The sequence below is a fragment of the Dicentrarchus labrax genome, unplaced genomic scaffold, assembly GCF_905237075.1.
Source record: "Dicentrarchus labrax unplaced genomic scaffold, dlabrax2021, whole genome shotgun sequence".
NCBI classification, from domain to species: Eukaryota; Metazoa; Chordata; class Actinopteri; family Moronidae; genus Dicentrarchus; species Dicentrarchus labrax.
The window spans coordinates 2,317,960-2,341,696 of NW_026136714.1; the positions used below are offsets into that span (position 1 = coordinate 2,317,960).

The window sequence follows — 23,737 nt, forward strand, 5'->3', positions numbered from 1 at the left end:
ATTTATTTTCAACAAAACCTTTTGTTTGTTGGGTCTAAATTATAGCTTGATTAAAGTCTAACAGAGGGCTACAGTAAATCCTGTGTGAATGTTTGCTGCAGTTCCTCTAAAATGGGAAATATTGATCAGTATGATTTCCCTGGATACTAGGGAGCTGTAGAGGAAGAGTGAGAGACATTATTTAAGGGACATGGAGCCTAAGTTGAAAAAAAAGGGGGAAAAAAAACGTGACATTATGGTCTATGCCTTGAAACATGGCTTAGTCTGAGTGGCCTTTGATGGTGAGGCGAAAAGGTAGTTCATCATTGTCTGCATGGGAACCAGGGGGGTGGTTGTCTTGTGTTGATTTTACATTATTAATTTGAGGCACACAAGGTCATTGGGGCCGCTATAGTCATGAGAACCAGTTGTTATCTTAACACAGCTGTCGGGCTGAATCTGCATTGACTGATTATGCCATTGATTGGTAACACTGTTGAAAAGGGAGCCTTCTGGATATTGCTTCACAGCCCTTTTCAGTACCACAAATGCATTTTGGTAACAGGCATTATTTGTATTTTACAGTCTCTGCTGTGTTAACTAGCACTGTAGCTCCAAGAGTCTTGTATAACCATGTCTCAGACACCTTCAATCTGCTGTAAGCAAATCAAATGTGAATGTCAAATTGTTGCAAACATATGCTAATGCAGGAAAACCCTCATGTGTGAGGGAAGGGGGGGTAGAAACTAAATAGAAAATAAACATTACAAAAACTGTGAAATCTTAAACAAAGGGGGTTGAATCCTGAGCAGCTGGCATGGAATGAACTCTTCTGGAGAGGGAATGCCAGTTTCAGAGCGCCCCGAGCATCGATTTGGAGCCAAGGCAGTAAACAGCTTTTATCAGCAATAATGATGGCATAATCCCAGCTAAAGAGGAAAGTAGCATATGGTGCAAAGCTTACAACTGCAATCCCAACAAAGTAGGGGGGATTTTCATCACTTTGTCCACTTGAAAGACACTCTGCCAATTCATTTTTTTTCTCTCCTTCCAAGGATCATAATCTACACAGTAAAATTAACATAACTTGTGTAAAATACAGACATATCTCTCATCTGTTGACTCCAGGCCAGTATGATTTATGGGGCCAGGCTGTTATATATCTCCAAAATGTAAAATTGTACAGCAAACACTATAATGATATGTATACATTATAGTACATATAGGCTTTACAAGGTGACAACTATTGCCCTACAAGCCACCAGGGTGTCACTGTGATTCTGCATTACAATCCAGCACATACATATGAAGTATGAATATAGAAAGTCAGCTGCAAATTAAAAAATGAATTTTGAATGGCGCATATAGCTGCCATCTACACTGAAGTCTAACAATCTTTGCTGCAGTGTCTATATTTCATTAGTCAGTTTTATCGTCGACTCCTTCATTAAACCTATCAAGTTTTCCTTTTGATCAGACAGGCCAGAAGACAGCTCTTTTCCAGGAAGAGTGTAACCCTGCCAAGTAGCACTCCAGACTGGCTTCAACCTCTGTCATTGATTTTCCTCCAAGCTGTGACCATTCATTGTTTGTGACATTCTCCTGTCGGCTCTTTAACACCCTTCAACCAAATCAATTTCATATTTTTGTCAATGCCTTGCAACTGGATGAGCCAGATGGGAAGGGACGTCACATGATTTAGGATGTCGATTTTCTGGCAACAGTTTTATCTGCAGTTTTTACAAGACTTAGAAAGCTGGCACGATGGGTTTATTTAAAGACATATAATGGAGGCGACGCAAAAATCAACTGGCATGCATTATTGTAGAGCTGACAGAATTAGTTAAGTTATTTTTATACATTATTACCTAGCTCTAGTTTATTTCTTTGTCTTATATCTTAGTAAACTGAATATTTAAAGTCCCTGTTTGCGTTTATAAGCAGTGTAAAATAAATAATTTATAACAATCTGTAATGCAGCTGTAAGCACATATGAAACATTTTAGGCGTTTGTTAATGTGCAGTATTTGTCATCAGTTATCAGATAAAGACACATAACTGTGTTATACTATAATGTATTATCTGTGTATACACCAGCATCCACTAATTGGTGTCCACAGGAGGAGTTATAGTTAATAACAAATAAATTAATAAGCTCTTATAACTGCTTACAACTAAATTATTGTGTTCAAAACCATTTATTTAATGTTTATTTACTTGATTTTATTTTTTTTCAAGAACCTAATGCCCATTAATGGAAAATGAAAAAAAACTATTAATCTTCCAAAAAAATATCTATTTATCAATTTAAGTCCACAATCATCAAAGATCACACAAAGATGCTCATCAATGTATTAGGTCAGTCATTTATCCATTCATTCTTTTGTTCTGTCTCAAGCTGTTTGACAATTGCATCAACTAGCCAACGTAAGGAACTGGAATTATAGATGATGATGTTGCTATTGGTGTTTTTGTACTACATTTTTGTTGAACAGCTATTTCTAAGCTGCAGTAATAGTCACAAACATGTCCAAAGAAAACCAAGAAGCAAACCACTTCTTTCCTCAACCCTAACAAATGACTAAATTTATTCTTTGCCTCTTCATAAGCCCAGCAGACCATATGGCTTTGCCCTCTATTATACTCTCAATATCACACACTAACAATGACAACAATAATAGCACGAGTGACCTTGACTTCCCGTCTGGACTCTAAGAATAATATTTGATAGCAATATTAAGTGCAACAATAATGAGATGAATATTCCCCATTTAGTGTAGACAGCTTTAGGACAAATTCTGAAGGGAGAGCTGCCTGCTGCAGCTACATGCTGGTCACTCTTAGTTGTCAAGGCTGATTTATTGCCTCCTAGCTGTTCAATTTCACATTTTGTCCTCGTCATATCCCCGACTCATGATCATTCTGCACTGACCCTTGTAGGGCAGGCAGGGAATATTGATAAAACAATTATCTGCTTGCCGTTCATTTGATTTTCCATTTCAATTACGGATTGGAGGAGGCAAAAAGAAAAGATTGCAGCATTGATTTTTTTTTTCCCCCTACCTTACAACAGGAAGGAGGCAGGCTTTGATGGGATGCTTTGGTGACATGGAAACAGGCAGGAGAAGTGTGCAGTAGCTTTAGGCGCTATGCCTCACTTTTCCTGCTGTAAAGGCTTTGCTTTATGGACCGTTTGTGATTTAAGTATGATTTAGCATGACCAACTAATAGTATTTTAAAATGTAAAAGGACATACAGACCCTGACTTTTTATCTTATTCCAGACACATGCATCCAATTTCACTGATTCAAATGTGATGAGTGCAATAGACCGGGCTTTTCTCCATGGTGGAACAGCATGTTCACGCTGCTGCTGACCTGAGGTAAACACTGTATGTGCCTTGCACTCTGGAGGCCAGAGGACCCAAAGGTCATAGCGGTTTGTCAGCGACACCATTCCACTCTCTCCCCCTTTCTGATGGTCTGCCACTGTCTATTTGTCACTCTTAAATGACAACAGAGTTGCATCATACTTGTTTTTCCTGCAGCTCTGACACAATGCTCCACCACCTCTACATTGTGCAATATTGTCCTGTGATGGAAAGCATAGCGTGGGGACGATTTTGAAGGCATACATGAGACAATCGCCGCAGTAAAGGACAAAAAATGAAACACGGACACAGAAAATACAGTAAGAGATTCAATTGGGGGGGAAGTGCAAGTTAAATGTTGAGTTTCTTTAGAGCAGGCCATGTCAAATGAATCCATTACCACATAAAGTAAATAGATTCTTCTGTAAATGATTTGGAACATTGGTAATGGGTAAAGACCTAATGGGAATCCTGGTAAAATAGCCTTTGGGGAGCCTGGGAAAATCTGCCTCAGTGAAGTGGCCGGCTCTTGGCCAAAACCCTGTGTAGAGGGGAAGGGGAGGGGGGCTCAGACTTCACAGAGATGACAGAACGCGAGAGAGAGGGAGTGGGAGGGAAAGACAGACAGAGCAGGGTAAGAGAGAGAGAGCAAACTCTCAAGGAATCTCCACCCATGGATGATGTTAAGTTCCACTGTTGAGCATAATCGCGAAAAAATGCTGAAGACTTGAAAGGCCTGATGATAATGCTATTGCTGTCCAGTGATCCAGCACGGTCACAGGCAGCAGCAGCAAGGCACAGTGCTGTACTACTTCCTATACTGCAGTCCGCTTCGGCGAACACATCGGCTCCCAGGGGATTTCACATGGCTGACCTTAAATAAGTTTGGCTTTGATCAAAGTTTAGCACGATCGGTCTGCTTGCTACAGATCAGGGGATCAGGGAGATGAGACCTGGGCTAGGAGGTCCTGGCAAAGACTCCTTCCCAAAGCTCCAGTGCACCCTTCCAACACTGGATTATGTTGGGCAATTAAGGTAATGAACTGGCTAACGCAACAACGCATAATGATCCTTTTTATCCTCGTTCTCTAAGGTGCCTCTTGTAAGTCTCTCTGACACGTCTTTCTCTGTATCACTTAAAAACAGCTTTGCTTTCTATTTGGTGTCCTGCTGCTCAGTGTTCCCAATACAGGAAATTATATCACAGGTAATTCAAGGCAAAAGAAAACCACCAGTGGGCACGTCTGTGAGTAAAACAGACAGTGTTCAGCAGTCCGATTAGAGCAGGGGAGCTCTTGTTAGGCCAGATAAGTGTGCACAGGCTTGGTCGAAGAAGTAGAGAGGAGAAAGCACCTGTGTGGACATGCTCACGTGCATTTCCCTGCACTGGTGTGCATACGACCGGGCCTCACGTCTATCTGTGTGGCAGTGAAAGCCTGCATTCCAGTTCCCCCAATCAACCTCCCACCCCATCAGTGCACAACTTGTCTGCCTGCTCCCTTTTCATTTGAACACATTTTCTAGCCAAAAATTTCACTTCAATCTCACCTCATCTCTCCATACTACATTAACCCCTGGCAATTGCCTTCCAAATGACCCCATTAAGCTGTAATTGCCTCAGCAGGCCTGCTCCCTCGCTTGTAATTCTGTGCAGCGAACCCACCAGACGTTCCCCCGGCATTGTTTCATGTTCTGGCTCCCATCAGCCAGTTCAGACACTGACCCCCTTCCTCCCCCTTTTACTCCCCACCTCCTCTCTTCTGTCGTGGCCGGAGCTGTTGGTGCTCACCACTAGCAGTGCCACTGGCAGACTGTCCTCATCTCCACAGTGAGCTCACACAGGAGGCGCCGTGCCCTCACTTCCTCCTCAACAGCAGACACTCACTGTCAATTACATAAGCACATACATTCACTGCAAGAGGGCCTAAAGAAAATAAACCTCAACCTGCTTTTAGTGTGTCACTCGTAGGCCTTCATTTCATTAATACACATACACAGTGCAGTCATCTGCATGACTCATGATAAATACGAGCAACCAAACAAGATATTTGCTTTTGCCGTTCACAATTTCTCTTCACGTGTCAATTGCAGAATTAATTGTGGCATAATATCTGTATGTAAAACCATCATCTCTCTTCAGTTGTCATTAAGATGCTGTTGGGTGCAGAGATTACAGCCGGCGAAGACACCCGCCGTGGCACCTCCCAGCACAACTTCACCTTTTCTGTTCCCACTAGGGAGCTGATGTCAAGACTGCTCAACTTTTTGACGAAGGCCTCCGCGGATAACTAACGCACAAATGCGGATAGGTGGAGAAAGCGATCCTGACAGTGATGTATTGCAACTAGTTGCCGGTGTCAGAGAGAAGATGCTCTGCCAGCCATTGGCGTGCATGTATTGTATATATGCATGTATGCACACGTCTGTGCCCCTGCATGTTTTTCTGAACGTCCCTGTGCACATCGTGTATGTGTGTACGGGTGTGTGCGCTCGCAGACATTTGATGCGTGTGTGCACATGTTCATGATGCCTCTAAGCCTTTACATGTGACCTGCTATGGGGGGACTCGGACTAATAATCCATTCAGCACTCCCTCCATCTCAAGCAGCACATCCTCCCTGCCGCCCATAACAGATTGGTTAGCTCATAAAGGCTCTCCGCTGCCACAGACGCACACACTGCCACCGTCTGCTAGTCAACCTATAGTATAACCACACCATCTACTAACATATATTTTCATTCATTTAGAAAAGCTCTTAAGGAAGTATGGAACAACATATTGACAAAATACAGTAACATCAATTTTCCCTTTTTAGACTGCAGTGATTTGCTGTGATTTGAAACGTGGTTTCTAAATTAATTCTAAGCCTGAGATACACAGGCTTTCTCTGAACACACAAACCTTCAGAAATGCTTTAGATCATTTCGTTCTCTCGTTGCCCGTTTATTTAAATTCATTCTTTTTTTCCTAAGCAAATGTTCCCAGGAATATCAAGGTGTTTTTGTTGCAAAGCTCTAACTGATCCAGGGGGATTTGCTTCCAACAGCCTGTCTCTCCCTCGCCTTTCAACACAAAACTCTGCGCTCCAATCAAAATGAACCACCAGGGACCCCCCCCTTCCCTCCCCCCTGAGCTACGCCTGCTCCGAGTGCTGTGATAGCAGCCTCTCTGCCATTGATCGCAGAGTTTAGCACAGAGCATGCATGCCACCGTTAGCAGAAAACAAAGACCTCTCTCCCTTTAATAGTGGCGCACGCCGTTAATGCAGCTAACGTCTTCTGTTTCCCTCTGCCCTGAAGAATGAATGAAAGAAAGCAGATAGCAATTAAAAAGGTTAACTAGGGTCCAACGTCTAGTCACAACTCATCTTTTTCACACAAATCTTTTTACCTCATAAACAGATTGATATCTTTTGGGGGTGCACATTCACTTGCCACAAGTGATAAAAACACGCATTCATGTCTTACTTCTAATTGTGTTCCACGTTGCAAATCTAATTGTAGACACTGAATTCAAAAAGGAAACACAGCTTTATTGATCCACCTAACACAGACCAGGAGGATCTCATGAATTAGGAATGAGATAAATCACCATTAACCCCGGAGAACCCAGCTTGTGGTCGACCACTGACATACCGCACTGATCTTTTTTTTTAATAATCGGGATAATTCTTCCTGGCAAAGTATAAATATAACTCTTCAATGAATACAGCATGTGTCTGTTTATTTAATCAAGGGCTGATTTACTTGTGACAGAGAATAAATTCTTCTATTTTCTGTGAGCCTCTATAAAATTGCCATCATTTTTAATTAATTCTTAATTAAAATATATTACACCACAGCTTCTACCCATCTCTCTTGATATTCTAACATAATCAATTCAGAACCATTTACATATCATTAATTAAAAGCTTTCCTCTCTCATCCTTAAAATCATAATGAGGGCCGATTCCTCATTAGTAACCTATAAGGGAGAAAATAACAATACAGTAGAGAATGGATGGCGCATTCCACAGTGAGTCCTTTGTCTCTGAGTTTCTGAAAAGCTTTTTTTTTTTTTACGCTTCTCAATTGGATTTAAGAATTACTGAGTCAATTTTGCAGACTCAATGAAAATAAGTGAAGCAACACGGGGTCTCTTAGTGTTTATTCGTGCCTCCATGTTGCTTTAAAAAGTAAAACAAAGTCAATCAGTGTCGTCAGTCGTACTGAATTTGGACTCAATTCTATTTTAAGAAGTACAAAGGAGAACCTGTTTTCAGCTTTCTTAACAAACAAGAAAAATAAAAGGTGAAAAGCTTTGTCATTTAAGACACATATATGAATCCCATGCACACAGTTATCCTACGTATGAATTTGATTGTGTTCTCTAAATAATACACCTGTGAACAACGATGCTGGACTAGAATAAATAAATGTCCTAACCTTGGACTTTGCTTACAATGAGCCTGCAGACAAATAAACATGGCAGTTTGCTCGGAGTAATAAACAATTCCGCATGAATACAAAATCCAGTCCAGCACTTGTTGATATGCCATCAGACTATGTAATTCACTTTCACTGTACATTTTAAGTGCATCTACGCAAACAACGGCCCCACATCATTTATTACCCAGACTTTTTTTTTTTTAAAAGCCAACACGTGCGGACTATCTTTCCATCTTGAGCTCTCTCTTAAAGAAGAGTAATAATATCAAGTAATGATAGGTATTGTTATGCCGAGGATCAGGCATATCCTGATTTTTATCGCCCGTCTCTCACAGGTGCTCCGGCGCTACTTGTCAGGACTGCATGTCTGGGTCTTCCACATGTCAGATAAAAATCGCTGCACTTGGTGTTTCGGCAGCCTGACAGCAATTTATTTGAATGTTTTGTCACACTGGTGTTGGTGCATTTTGTGTGGGCTGCTCACCGGAATGGCAACAGCTCGTAGCATCCTTGACACTTGTGCACACACACGCGTACACTCTCTAACACACACATACACACACCAAGACTCGCACAAAATCACAGATGCATACTGCATGTGCTGCATGTCTACTTTGGATAATTAAAACCTGTGTATGTACAAAAAATATATAAAAATAGGTGGAGTGTTGGTAAACTGAATGTGTTCATTAATATTTAACGCCCGATAAAGCAGGTGACACTACATCGTTAGCACTCGTTCTCCTTTTAAAAATATACATTTTCATTTACACCTCCATGACCACACACACTACCCTATATGAGCACAATATTAAATGTCAAACCAGCCGGTGAACCGACTATGTTAAGGTTACTCCACAAATAGTCATGAAAAAATATAGCATATATTTATATGTATACCTACTTATTTTTCATACTTTTCTACCAAGTGTCTAAATAAATAACACACTTGATCAAAGCATGTTAAGCACAAACCTCACTGTAATCTTGTGATTCTCTGAGCTGACATGGAATATTGAGTAAGTTAATGAAATCCTCTCAAAGACAGGAACTCTATTTTTACACCATGATAATTAAAGTACGACACAGTTATAATTTACAGCCCTCGCTTAATTGCATAGGAAAAGTAAAATGGGAGAGGTCTATGAGAGGAGATTAAATGCGTGCATGTGTGTGTACGTGCGTGCAAAAATGTGTGTGTGTGTGTGTGTGTGCGTGCGCCTCTTCACTCAAGAAGAGTGAACATAAAAGAGCTTCCTGTGCATCTAAACAACAGGACTGTATCTTTTAGCATCATGGGACGTATCAGAGATTAGGTAATGAAATATGCACTGTCCTATTTTTCTGCTACCAGGCCCTTTGACAAATCGAGTACAATCCAAAATCTCCATAAATCACTATTAAAGACAAGTATATCATCACCAGCGCATATATCTTCCCCAGCCTGACCTGTAGACTAATGAGAAAAGGCCCAGACTATCTTGTCTGATTAATTAATTCAAAATGTCGGCTGTTATTCAAATGTGAGGCTGGTGTTATTTGAATAACACTTGACAGCGACGCCTGAAGAAATAATTTCTGGTTTGTGAGGCTGCTGCGGCATTACTGATGATGGCTCATGGAAATGTTAGAAGCCGAGGAGTATTTTTTCCCTCTTCGCCAGTCCTCTCGCTTTCCCTCCCTCACCTTCTCAGTCATGATAGCTCCAAGAAGTATTTCATTACTTCAAACCCCCACCCCCTATACCCCCCCTTCACAATTATGGCTCTTACCGGTTTTTTCCACTGTCTGTCCTTTCTCTGTGTTTGTATTCCCTCCCACAGCCAGCCCAGATCTACAGGGCAGCGCTTTGGCTCTGCAAGAGACATGCTGGCAAAGAGGAAGGTCATGGTTTTTACAACTGCAGCTCCCCAATGCTGACAGCCCGTGCTGCCAAAGTGACACACTCTGTTTGGCTTTCCCACGTTCATAGAGCTCCACAGCACTTCGTCTTTATCACGGGGCACGCCACACACACACAAACACACACACATTTAATCAGCCTCAGAGCTGCATTTCCTGTCAACGTGCAACAAAACGATCACACGTACAGACATAATCGCAAAATATCGCAACTGACAGAAGTGGAAATTATCCTATTCGGTGGCGCATTTTTCGTTTTTCTTTGATTTTGCAAAAACCCAGTGGATTGGGGGTAGGGAAAAAAGGCACTGGAGAAAGAAAACCGTGAACGTACGTGCTAGGGCCTGGGGGCAGTGCACACCCCTCTATCGCTTCCCTCATCAAGCATGGATTCTAATCAGGGCTGGGGAGATATAAGACGCTCAGTCATTAAATAAATTAACTCTGCCACTCCATGCTCTCCTTCAGCACCCGCGAGAGGCCCGCCGTGCTCTGCATACTTACAGAGGCTCCGAGCATCACGCACCTCACCTTCACGCCACAACCTAGCAGGCCTGCCAACACACACACACAGGTTAAGAACTAATCTTGAATATTTAGAGAAGGAGAGGAACCACACCTCCTGTCTCTCCACAACTGATGTTCACATTCACACGGAAAGCTTTTTACATAATTGCATTAAAAGACCAAAAACAACCCTTGGGACAAAGAACATAGGTATGTCCCCACAATTTTGCATTAAGAACTCTTAGTACATGATTGATAAATAACCTCTGAAGACCACTGCTGATTCACATGGCTGGGGCAGACAGCGTAGACATGAGTTTTTCTGAGGATCTGTGCAGTGTGCTGCCATTCATCAAGAGGAAGCAAGTGCAGTGACGAACAGTAAGAGAGCTCAGTGTCGGCTCGGATCACTGACACAAACAATCAAAGCTGACACAGTCTTCGTATAGCACCTGCCACTCCGGCAACACAAATAGATCAATATGAGGGGAACTCGTTCACTGTTTAAAACTCATATCCTCGCTCCCACATCATCTTCTAGAGCACCGTGATGTAAAAAGTGCATGCTTAATACATATCAATCACCCTGACAGAGGAAATGCTTATTTGAGGAGCCAACGTGAAGCAAATACGCCGTGTCAGCACAATGTCCGTTCTCAAAACTTGCCATTTGAATTTTCAACCATATTGTGCGGAGACAAATGTCCTCAGAAATCCCTTACATTGCAATTTATATCATTTTAATGCACGCTTTAATTCTCCATTACTTAGAGAGGAAGTACCTGGGAGGGTGGAAACACATTAGAGAAAGTAAGAAATGAACAGAAGGGTCTGGGGATCTCTCTAGCAGACACAATTAAATATTCATGTGTCTCCTCCTAGGACACAACAGATACAGATCATTATCATGGCAACAGCACACCACCATTTTGTTCACACGTTTGGCTCTGAATCAATGTGTGTGTGTGTGTGTGTGTGTGTGTGTGTGTGTGTGTGTGTGTGTGTGTGTGTGTGTGTAAAATTCCATATAATGAAAAGAAGACACCGTCAGAACTCGATTATTAAAATTAGGACTGCTTCTTTTTCAGCACAAATTATCCTGCATGAGTTATAAAAAATATATGTGTAATTATCAGTGTGATACTCAGGCTATTAATTATTAGAGTTAAAAAAGCGAGCAGGGTGGGAATGTCTTTGCTACGGTACACAGGTATGTGTCTCTTTGAGCCACATGCCATGGGACAATACACTGCCTGCACAATGTTAGTGAATCATTCCAAAATTCATTACAAGCACTCACTCCTTTCCTGCCTCCTGCTTGAGGAAAAAGCAAGAGAAGAATAGCAGTAATGTACTCTGTATGACCTCCACTTTCTAAAGAGAGGAGAAACCAGACGTTTTTTTTTTTTTTTTTTTGCTTTTCAGTCCTCATCAAAGAGGAGCAAAAAGGAGGGACAGCATTCCCCTGCTCGCCGTCATTAATCATAGCTTTCTGGGAGCAAGCGCATATTAATTTCTGTCATCCCAAACATCATTTGGTATTGTTATGCCACGGCTTAGTCCTCATTCACCAGCAGACGCCGGCCGTTCCTCCTGGTTTGAGGGAAGACAGGGCCTGTGTGGCTGTGTTTCAGAGCAAGAGGCCTTTATCCCTGGGGCTCTGACACCAATTAAGCCATTTCACCGAGAGACGAAAACAGGGCCCGCCGTTTCACTGTAACATGAGCCAGCACCTAACTGCTGGCCCCTCGCCATCTTTCCATTACTTCAGGCACAAAAATGAACTTCAAGGACTTAAGAAAATAAAAAAGATGGTAGCAAATGGCCATACTTTACTGACCGCTGACAAAATTACAAAGGGAGGAATTTGGGGGTGTTTTGCACTCATCATGAGCAGTAGCAGTCCAGTTTCTCAGTCATTAGCTCCAGTAACAGGATTATTTAAAAATATTTAAATACATGTTTAAATTCTAACACAATCTCAAAACATTGTGGTAGTATAATGCCATGACTGATAAGAAAAACGCTCAGTGTGCAGTTCCCTTTATACCTTTTTTTTTCTCCCTTAGTTGCCTTTTGGCAGGCAGCAGAGTGGAGCTTGTCTTAGGGCTAAAGCAGAATAATGCAAGGTTTGTTATGAATTAAATATTAGAAATCTTAACACAGCAGCCAATAAGAATTATTTGCCTTATTAAAGCAGCAGAAGACGCTGATTAAAATTTCATTGCATTGCAGTCTTTTTCCCATTTCTGCCTTCAATATATCATTCTAATGTATGAAACATGTGGAACAATGGCATATGGAACAATGGGGAGAGGGGCTTCATTTCCAAGCTTGCAAATGAGGAAAAGACAGCACAGATTCCTTTTTTTGTCTGTTTTTGGAAAACAGTGGAAAGAAGAGAAAGGTGACGACAATGTATCATTCTGTTTTTGGCAGGTAACACGCTACAGGCTGCTACAGCGTGGAAATATTACAAATGAGATTTAAAAAGCGTGTATATTTACTGACTTCTCCCTCTAATTCCTTCATCACTTTATCTACTGAAATCCATCACCTGTAGGAGTAACACCTCCACACACACACACACACACATACACACACTACAAAACAGTCAAATACAGGCTTTAACTGCGAAAAATGTAAGTATATATATCAAAAAGATTAAATACAAACTCGCACAAAAGCGAAAAATATTGACAAACGCAGGATTGTTTTCTGTATTCTTGCCCTCACAAATGATAGGTCATTTAGTTGTCCACAAGTAATGTGTACAGAGTAAATGAACATCATGGTGTCTATTGTCCCATGAGGAAAACTCTTCCCTGAAACACTAGAGCTAATGAAATAGGGACCTATAAATAGCAGAGTCATTACTGAGAGAGGACTTGCTTTGCACCAGTCGTTCACTCTAACCCTTTTTACACTAATAACCAGCTCTATGGCATTACATAGACTCAGCCAGCGAGTGACACGGTAATGAACATCATGACACAGGAGACTCAGGGAAAAGTTTTTGTTTAAAAAATTGTCTGAATGGAAAATTGTGGGGTTTTTTTCTTTTACTGTAAATAAATATATACTATTTTGAATAAATGAATATTGAATATATGCACACTGCCCTAACCCTAACCTTAACTCTATTAAATATAAATAACAATAATACATTTGTTTATCAAAATAAATAGCACATTAAAAGTTAATTGCATTTTTTTCCAACTGTCTTTCATTAACACAGATTAATAGCTTTTTCATGTTTCTGATGCCAAAAATGACCAAAAAAGCCCAAATTTGACTTTCTTTTGGAATTCTCTTTCATAAGATAAAAAGTGAGAAAAGTGTGTTGCATTAACTTTATTTCATAGCAGTGAAAACTTTGTGTTGCAACTTGTAAAACAGGAAAATATGGTTTAACTATGTCTTGCAGGTCAAAGGTCTTTTACTGTTTTGACAAGAGTGCAGCTCCCATGATGCACAAAAAAACTAAATCCTTGCTAACTCATGCTGACAAGACAACAAGTTGTATCGTTCACGTCTCTATTTACATAATTTCTTCAAATGGACACAGAGGTGCGGTCTATTTCCACAGGGGGTCATACTCTGAACTAGCTTCTCGCCCTCTGCTTCAGGTTTGCATTTGTTACTTTCAGCGACACACAGATGCCTCAGAAAGCAAAAGGGGAATGCAAAGAGTCTCCAACAGCCACGCTCCTACTGCTGTAAACTAATTTCAATCAATCCTTCCTTTTTGCATCCCAAGCAGCCTCTGCTGGCTGCCACCGCCTGAAGATAACTATTTCACCACCTCTGTCATGCCTAATTAACAACTCAGATGTACAATTCAGAAATTTCGCAATTAACCTACTAAAATATTGTTGGAGGATGCTAATTGTTATGCCAGTTGCCATAAAGGCTCATTTGCATAACGTATGTGCAAAAAACAATTATGAGCTGTTGATCGCGCAGGAGCCCGCAGAAAACGCTCGGAGCGATGGAGGGGGAGCGAGGGAGACGTTTGCAAGATGGGTGCTCGTGTGTGCAGATGGAGGGACAGCACTGAATCATCGTACAAAAAAAAAAAAAACAGATTTGAGGAGCCGTGTGTGCAGATACCAGGCAGCACCGGTGCAGAGGCATCTATCTCCACAGCACAAAAGCATTTTCTCTCTCCAAATGAAACTGATATGTATACTCTTGGTTTTTTTCCCCCTTTTCCTCTTTGTCTGGCTCTCCTTCTTTTCATCTTTGCTGATGGGGAAATGGAGGGTATTTGGGAGCTACTTAGATAATAGCCACATCTTCCCCGGTCCCCCTCGTGCTTTAGAGAAGGAAGCACTAGTGGCCCTGCCATTGAGCCAGTCAGGAACCCAGCTGTGTGCGAGCTATTCGGCACAACACTATCTAGTCACTGCAGCCGCATCACTGGGGCTCTCTGAGACAAAAAGCAGCCAAAGTCAATTGTTTCTCCTGCTGAATAGCTTTCTGTTCTCTGTCATGCATTTACTGGAGCTTTTTCAACATGAAAAAAAATCTCATACGGTAGAAAAATATAGCAAGATTAAATATATTTTTGTCCCCTGGCTTGTAAGAAGGATTTTCTTATTTTAGCTGCAGCTGCTATAATAATAATAATAATAATAATAATAATAATAATAATAATAATTGTTATAATAATAATATATTTGTTATAAATAATAATAATAATAATAATAATAATAATAACCCAATTGGAATGAGAGGGGTCATTAACTTTGTCAGGAAACATTGAAATTAATGCTCCCTGTAGATTTCAGAAATGCTTACCTCCTCAGCCCTAACTCTATTTACTCCAGGTAATGCTTTTAGTCAGCCTTGCATGTGGTTAATTACAGGCTCATCCTGAACTGTATTTAATTAACACAGTCTTTCCTAGCTGAACATTACATATGTCGTAGACAAACCGATAAACATACATGAAAGCGTGTTTAGCCGTTTTCAGAAGCCAAATCAAACATGTGCAACAAAACGCCGACATTGGCTCGGACTGCGAGTGTAGTCCCTCCCTAATCCACTGCTATAAACACTGGGTCGGAGCATTTATCAGCCTGAATCTGCCACACTCTCTCTCTCTCCCTCCCCTACCTCTCCAGACCCCCTGTTTCTGAACCTGATGAGTCAAAGGTCAGGAAAACAACAAGTCAATACGCAGCCAAAAGAAGCGCCATGCAGCTGAGAGAGCTGTGGAGAGGGCTAAGCCTCTCTGTGGCACTCCGTGATTTAGCCTGTAATAGTTTTCTGTAATCTCTTTCTATTGATTAAACCTCACATCAAAGAGGAGTCTTGCTACAGAACCTCTCTTTTCCTGGTCAGAAATACCATATGGAGGTAATCTTTCACCTTTGTTATTCTTGCCGCTCCCGCTGCTGCTGCTGTGAGCCTCTCTTCCAAGCGTGAGAGCAAGACAAGGGAGTAGCCAGCAGGATAAAACAAACCCCAGTACAGAGGAATAACTGCAAAACTCATCTGAATCGCAGGCAATTTTCACTCAATGCATTCATTGTCCTCTCATGCAGCCTACAGGGAAAAAGGTACAACATGAATGTACCCTTTGTCCTGAAATAGCTAGAAACATGGGGGAATAAAACATTTTAATTGCCATTCTTTATGTATGTACAAAAGGAAAAACATCACATACTGAAGGACAAAGAACTCCACTTGCCAACCAAATCTCACATTTAGCTTATCTAAATGCAAAACCAAGAAAATTTGGGGAAAAATCCCTCCTGCTAAAAACACTCAATTTAGTGACAGGCAAATGACTTCATGCTGCCACTTAATCTCATTTCTTGCATAATGCTCTCTAATTAGCATATCAAAGTGAATTAATACTTCTAGGGCATTAGCAATGCAGAAATACGCTGTAGCTCTACAATAACAGTTAGAAGAGTGCCACAAACTTCTAAAAAGTCTTCAAAATATCTTCCTATTACTAGAGAAGGCCCTCCTTTACCTCTCCTCTGCAGAAAAACGAAGAATATCAAGAGTAAGATCGCCACTTTGATTTCATCTCGCCAATGATGACAAAATAATACTTCTAAACACTTGTGAAGCTTTGAAGCTGAAACCCAGACTCGCTATTCATCTGCACGCCGGACAATAAGTCTGGATAACATGATACATGCGAGCAGTAATTACACTGATGATTCTTGGACCGCTTTCAAATTTATTATTAAAAGTCATTTACAGCCAACGGTGGATCCCATGGCTAAAAGGCAGCGGCCCCCCCCTGTGCCATCTGAACGGACATGAAAGGGCCAAGGAAGCCCTGTGAACGATGCTACAGCAGCCAGTGAAAGGCTCACTGTGTGCTGGAAAAAACAGGCCGGTCAACAAGGCCACCAGACCAGCTGAGCTCTGTCAATGGCTAAGAGGGGGAGGCTGTGACTCTAAACCACAGGTTAACCATGCACACACACACACACACACATACACACGCACACACACGCTTGTTCTCCCTCTCCTCCTCTGTCTCATCTCTCTCTCTCTCTCTCTCTCTCACACACACACACACACACTTATTCCACAGCGCACGTGCACTCTTTCGCACACATACGGATATTAATTTAAAATGTTTGTCACTCTCATTTACTTTTTCATGCTTCTCTGAGTGGCTTATTTACACTGGAGAGCTCAGTTCGCAGCACAAACATGCAAGTGTCGAGAATCTAACTGGTAAAACATCTGATTAAAGTAACTTGCAGTGTAACCCTGACACTAGAGCAGCATTTTGATATAACTTAAATTAAAATCTAGCCAATAATTTTTTCCTCTGTGGTCTACGTTCCACAGATGCAGCAGTGCTCCTGAGCTGGAAAACACTTTCACATCAAATCAGTAACTGCACACAAAATAAGAGCTGGCATCGTGTGTGATGTGTGATCTGCATCCTTTCTTGCTCTATCTCCTTCATTGTCTGAACTCAACAGGCACACACAAACACACACACACACACACACACACACACACACACACACACACACACACACAGTAGAGCACCTTGGCTAGACTGTGGACCCTCTGCATGCCCCTGTGGACGCCACCTGTGTTGGGGAAGTTCATAAACTTTTATGATCTCTCCCGAGCCAATTTCCTCATAAACTGCACAAAGGTCACAAATCTGACAAGGCATCAGGTTCGCTAAATTACAGCAAAACCCACAGCGTTGTTTTCTTTGTATTCTTTTTTTTTTCTCTGACTCAGAAATATACACACTACTTAGATAATAAAGTACAGGGTGAGTAGTTTGAATATTTGGAGCATCTGTTCATTTTCTTTATAGTTTCAAGAACAGACACTCACATAAATACAAGGCATAATAAACATGGCTGTAAAAAGCCCATGTAACTAAAAATCAATTCATTTAAGAATTTAAAGGGGTGCAGTTTATTAAATGTCCTATAAACACTGTGGGATGAGAGGTGAAACAGCAATCTGTCTGTGCAAAGGTGACTTTTTTTAAATGTACTGTAGCAAAGTTTGAGCTATAAGAAAAGTTATAAGACACGAAAACGTCAGCTATAATTTCGGCTGTGTTTCATATGTGTGTGTGTGTTTATGTGCGCACACACACTGAAAGTTTTCAACCATGGTCATATAGAAATTGATGCTTATAAAGAGCAACTGTGCAATATGCAACAGAAATATTTTTCTCTTTTTTTTCTCCAATTTATTTTTTCAATAATTTTCCACCAGCTGGTTCTATCATCTCCCTTAAACTGTCCACATTTGCAGGAAATGAGTGTGCATGCAATTGCACTACAGTTACTGACTGAGAGTGCAGTTGCCTTCATATGTTGAAAAAGTAGCAATTGTTGTCAGGTTATAAAGCATGAATTCATTGTGATCTCAGCTATGTAGAGCATATGCTACGGGATTTCCCCATCCTGTTCAGTGCCAGGGTAGTGAGGGTGAGAGCTGGAGCGCACTTTCTATTTAAATCCAAACAACCAGTGCTGGAAAAAGATGCTCCTGCACAAACAAGAGCATCCTCAGTGAAACAAAAAAACACACATCTACCTCTGACTGTTTCTGTGTGGCACAATGACATATTTAAAAAAAAGTGATTGATTCATTTGGGCAGAGGTCCCCTGTTACCTGGATGCAGGCTGCCATCGGGTCACCGGGAGGTAAAAAAAAATATCTGTGTGCTATTGCATTGAGGCTCCAGTATTATTTCCCCTTGAGTTCATATTCTAATATTTTTTACACAAAGATCTTACCTGTCTTTTCTTTGATTTCACAGAGAACGCTGAAGAGTGCTGGTTTCATTCTGTGACAGTTCAGCCCATGTTTCCTGTTTCAGTATAAGACAAGAAATAATACTGAAATAAATTCACTGATAAAGCACATGTTAGATATTAGCAAGTAAATAAATTGTTGTTATTAAGTAGTTACCACTATGTCATGCCTTGCAATGTCTCAACCCACACATCTCTTAAAAGTTTGCCATTTTACAGTAGTTTTTACAGCAGTATTAGCCCAAAGTAAAAAAAAAAAGTATGTGTTAATTGCTTTAGACTAATATAATGCCCCATTATAAATATAATACCCAATAACAGCTAATTTAAATATAATGAGCCATCTAACATGAATTTCATTTTCAGCCCAGTCCTGCAGAAATATGAGCGTTTACTGGAGGATGTGTGCACTCAAACTTTTTGAACAAGCTCATTCGGGTTCACGCTGGCACACAGGCAGTTTAAATAAAACGCTGCTGTTCCCTCAGTGACAACTTTCTCATGTGTTAAAGCTTTGCGAGGCAGTAAACACACCTTAGTGTGAGATTATCATTAAAGCCACTCCAGCCTATTGTTATGCATGGGGGAGTTAAGTTAAGCGGGCCACATCTCAATAATGATGCGTTCAGCGTTTTTTTGGGGGGGGGGCGAAGTTAATAAAACATATAAATCAACCAACTTTGCTTGCGCCTCGTCCAGACTCTGATCAGTTATGGTCATTATTTGATGGAGAATGTCACCAATGTCTTGTTTTCTTCCGTCCCCGTCTGTCCCATCGTGTCCATGTGGAGGCGGCAGTGCCATGCCTCCTTGTACCGAGTGGCCGGCCAGACTGACACCGCCGATCGACTGCATGATCCGGGCTTGATCGTCCATAGTAGCCGCTAAAGAGTCTGTGCACTGAGCCACACAAATTGAAAAACTCATATACGAAATCGGCTACAACATGTGCCGCAGACAAGGGGGGGATGCACGGGTGTGTGATTCTTCACCGACACGGAGCACACACGTTTCTTTTTTAAAAAAAAAGAAAAAAATGCCTAGCAGTGATGTTTTTAGCGTAAATCTTGTGTCCAAGTTCTCGCTGTCCTCTCGCTTTTTTTTTACGCGCGGTCCAAAGTGCCAAAACGCGTGACTGTGTTTGTAGAAAAATGCATAAATCTTTTTTTGTTCTTCTTCTTCTTAACACTTCTCTGTCAAAATTGACGGTCCATCGTATCCCGCTCCAATCCTCATGCCAATCTGTCTTTTCTCTGGGATTTGACGGGTGGTGGAGACAGAAACGCTCCTTGGTGATCTCTCATTTATTAGCGCTCTTCATGGGATTCCCGGCGCATTTCCTCTCAAAAAAAAAAAAAAAAAAAATGTCCAAATCCTCCCCGCGAAGCACCGGCAACAAAAATATCCAATGTGGAAACGTGTAAACAAATAAGAAATCTTGCAGGTGTTGCCAACTATAAATGTGCACAAATGATTCCCGCGACAACTGACAGCATTTAAAAAAAAACACACACACAATCTGCGGCTTAAGGTGTCCAAATGTGACTATAAAAAAAAATATATGAAATGTAAAAAAAAAAAAAAAAGTTGGGAGATTTTCTGTTTAGAAAAAAAAAAAAAAAGCAACCACGAGCAGAAATTAATGAGGACACAGCGCTGTATAAAGGCGATGCGCAAAAAATATCTTGCCCTGCTGAAATTTATGAGCTCCAGCCTCTTGCCTGTGTGTGTTTTATGTTGTTTGATGGCAGCGGTAGTGAGCGATTGACAGTGTGCCAATGCCACTCACTCAGTGCAGACGTGTCAGAGCAGGGAACAGGGGTAGAGAGAAAAAAAAATAAAAAATACAAAAATACGAAATGAAAATGCACGCTCCGCCCTGCAGAGGAGGGGTCTATATTCTTGTCACTTCTCGCCTGAACACCGAAAAACAAAATGTTAAGAGCTAGTACTTAGGATGGTGATTATAATGATGAAAGCACGGCAGAGTCCCCCTCTCTCTCTCTTGCAGCGGCTGCAGCAGGGTATCCTCGTTTCCTCACGCGTGCACGTGCAGCTATGTGCATATTCTCTACCAATAATAAAGATTTAGTCCTGCAACAACACAGGCAAATACATAATGAGAGTTTTTATACAGTTTGATGTAGAACTGCATAGTCCCCTGTAAGCCTTGGTTCAAGCCAGGCAAGCAGTAGACATGTTTATATTATTGGAAAGTAAAGCTCCTCGACCAATCCCGGGCCAGAATGACGAAGACTGACGATCCGTGTGTCCTATTACTGGCAGATGCATGATGCTGAGAGCCCACCCACTCCATCCCTCCATCTTCACACTGCTTGTACAAAAGGATGGCAACTTCTGATTGGCCGTTGCTACGAGTGACATCCATTGCACAAGCAGGCGGCGCTGCTCGGTGCTCCTCCGCAGTTGCTATGGCAGCAGACAAGTTGTTGAGCTGGATGCAAGGCAGCAAATATACTGTGCACCTCCACAATAAGCATCTAGATCACGGATTGATGAAGAAAAGGAGGGAAAAAACAGAGGTTTGCCGTTGTTTTGTGGGGCCGTTTGGCGATAACCGTGCAGGAATAAAGAGTGTGGAGTTTGATTTGGGATTTTTACGGTAAGACAGCACACTGTGTCAGCTGGCTCGTGCAACACAAGGCCTTGATGCTGAACTTTTGATACACGATGTTTTTTTTTTTACATGGGTTTGATGATTGATGACCATGGAATAGAGTTAAAAAGTCAACATAGACAATTCTGCTGCTTCATGTACAGCACAGTTTGCTCACATAAGCAAAATAACCACTGCACATGTCATTTCTCCCAAAACTAGTGCTCAGATAATCAATAAATGTGTTCAACTGTGGCTTCTAAGTAGTTTGAAGAAGAATTATCTCCAGAAAATCTAACTGTCTGCAACACTTTTTAGTTTTTAATTTCTTTTGTCCCTTTGAACGCTGACAGAGACTCCTGTCCTGACAAACTTTAAGGAGGAAGCTGATCAGTGTTTTTTGTTGCCAAAAGCGGTGAGCACTTTATTCCTTCAGTGAAAATCCTTAAAAAAAAACTCTCCACATTTCTCTATGTCTTTGTTGGTGATGTTTTATTCAGCCTGATGATTTATGTTGTGCATAAAATGTTTTAAAGTCACAATAAGGATATGATTTTAAAGGCACTATGAAGCAGTTTTAGTGATCAGTGCTTACGTATTTTCTGTCACTATCAAAAATACCATCAGCAAACAGGTAGGCATCATTGGGGTTTGGGCATCACTGGCAGCCTGTAACTGTCTCTGGGCTGTATTTTACAATGGGTGCCCTTGGCTCAGATTTGGCTTGGAATCTGCTCGACTGCTTTACAGGAAACAGAAAGAATGAAAAACACGAACAGAGCGGGAACATTTCACAGGATTGAGAAATTAGTCAAACCCATCAGAATAAAATACATGCAACATCATCATCATCTTTATGACAGAAAGTCTAAATGTTGTTTTAAATTCGACAAAACCTCTGACACTGAAGCTCTTCCAAGGTATTCAGTGATAGTATTTAGTTAACCCTTATCAGACCATAACCCACTCAGTAAAATTACATTAATTTTTCGTTATGTTGCCCATTACAATATTGTCTTGATAATAGTCAGTGATCATCTGAAATACTGTATGTTCTTATTGGTCAGTGCAAAGTAGTAGATATAGACTGTGATTCATCTTCATGAGTCAGAACTGAGTGTCTGGATTCATCTTCAGAAATGTAAGCAACTTTTACCAAAAGAAGTTCAATTGAAGTCACGATACTGTGAGTCATTACTTCAAATCACTGTTTTCATTATCTTACTAGAAAAGAAAAAGAACATCACCCTGCTTTCGCCTGTCTGGTTCTCAATTTGCAGTCCAGGAACTAGATGAGGACAAGTCAAAGATGTCCAAAATTAAAAGAGGAATTGTAGTACATTTAATTTTATATAGGACAGAATCAAAGTAAATGAATATATGTAGTTTTATTAATAAAAATCTCAGCACGATGTATTATGATTAAGGTGTACCAATTTGTCATTAGAAGGCAACTTGAGGACATCACTGACGTTGCAATATCTTAAAGTTCACATGACTGTATGTAGAATCTAAAGTTAGAAATCTTCATATCACAAGATTTCAACATGTGAAATATAATGCACAATGTCTTTAGCGGCCTGTGTGGTTCTGCTTGCTCATTTGACCTTGAGGAGCAACACACTCTTGAGTTTAGTGACTGGGAGTCCCAGGACTACTGCATTTATCATTGAAATACTGAGCTGTCAAGTCACACTACATACCTGTCAAGAAGGGCTCAAAGGTACAGCTCCAGCTCCTCTCCTCTGTTGCAGTGCATGATTCTTCATTGCATTGCATAGCAGGGCCCATTCACCGTTGTTTTCAGCCATATGTCAACATAATTCATTTCCGTATGTGACAGCTCCTTACAGTGAGACACTGTGGCGCTACTAGTTCACAAAATCTTGTTTACATAACCAAGAGGCTGTGCTATCCATTGTTTTCTGCACACTTGGTTTCTAAAATCAGATTGCAGCACAAATGTCCTGAAAATGCTGCAGGTCAGTTTATTTGAGGAGAAATAAATTACATGTAACTTGACAAGTTGTTTCCACATGCACTGTACGTTAGGTTAAATAAAATGACAATTTTTACAAACGAGCTAAGCGAGGCGTAGGAATTAGCACCTATGAGTGTAGAGACAACACTTTGTCATCATGCTTCTCATTGTGACATCTGAAAAGACCCACAGGTGCTGTAGAAAGTGACTGTGTTGTCATATTTCATTTAGGCATCCTTCTGCAAAGCTGTAATTGCCTAATTAGCTTGTTAATTAGGAGATTAGCATTTACTGATAGAGTGGCTTGCTCTGTTGTGATGAGAGTAATACAGATTAAGTGAGAAGTTATGGGTGCATGATTTCACAATTTCGCTGTCCACAAAGAGGTCACAAATCATTAAAAGATTTGTGAAATCGCTGCATGTTTTACATCTGAAGATGGTACTCGTCTTTTCTCTGAGCATCCCTCTATCAGGAGTGGCGTTGAAGACGGTGAAAGAATGCTGGAGCCCGGTGAAGGCAGCCTGTCACACAGCAGCAACGTAGCTCCTGGTTTGAGTGTCGCCTGTGCGATCCCCTGTTGCTCGAGGAGATTGGAGGAAATGACCGAGCAGACGGTGCCAGAGACATTACTAACCCAATTATGAACAGTCTTTCATTTGGTTTGGATACTTTAT

At 41.1% G+C, this 23,737-nt stretch overlaps 1 protein-coding gene across 8 annotated transcripts in view; it reads right to left on the reverse strand.

Moving 5' to 3' along the window:
• The window catches only part of pbx3b (pre-B-cell leukemia homeobox 3b), a 58,215-nt gene extending 37,562 nt beyond the window's left edge, over window positions 1–20,653 (reverse strand). For 3 of the 8 annotated variants that reach the window (XM_051422042.1, XM_051422038.1, XM_051422036.1), the window contains exons 1-2: window positions 19,142–20,653; window positions 18,445–18,518 (exon numbers count right to left, since the gene is read on the reverse strand). In XM_051422042.1, the coding sequence (XP_051278002.1) occupies window positions 18,445–18,518; window positions 19,142–19,389 (322 nt within the window). In that variant the 5' untranslated portion in view covers window positions 19,390–20,653. Of the gene's footprint in view, window positions 1–18,444; window positions 18,525–19,141 lie in introns of all 8 variants that reach the window. The other 5 variants (XM_051422037.1, XM_051422035.1, XM_051422041.1 and 2 more) reach the window with 3 other exon arrangements.
• Between the last annotated feature and the right edge of the window lie 3,084 nt (window positions 20,654–23,737).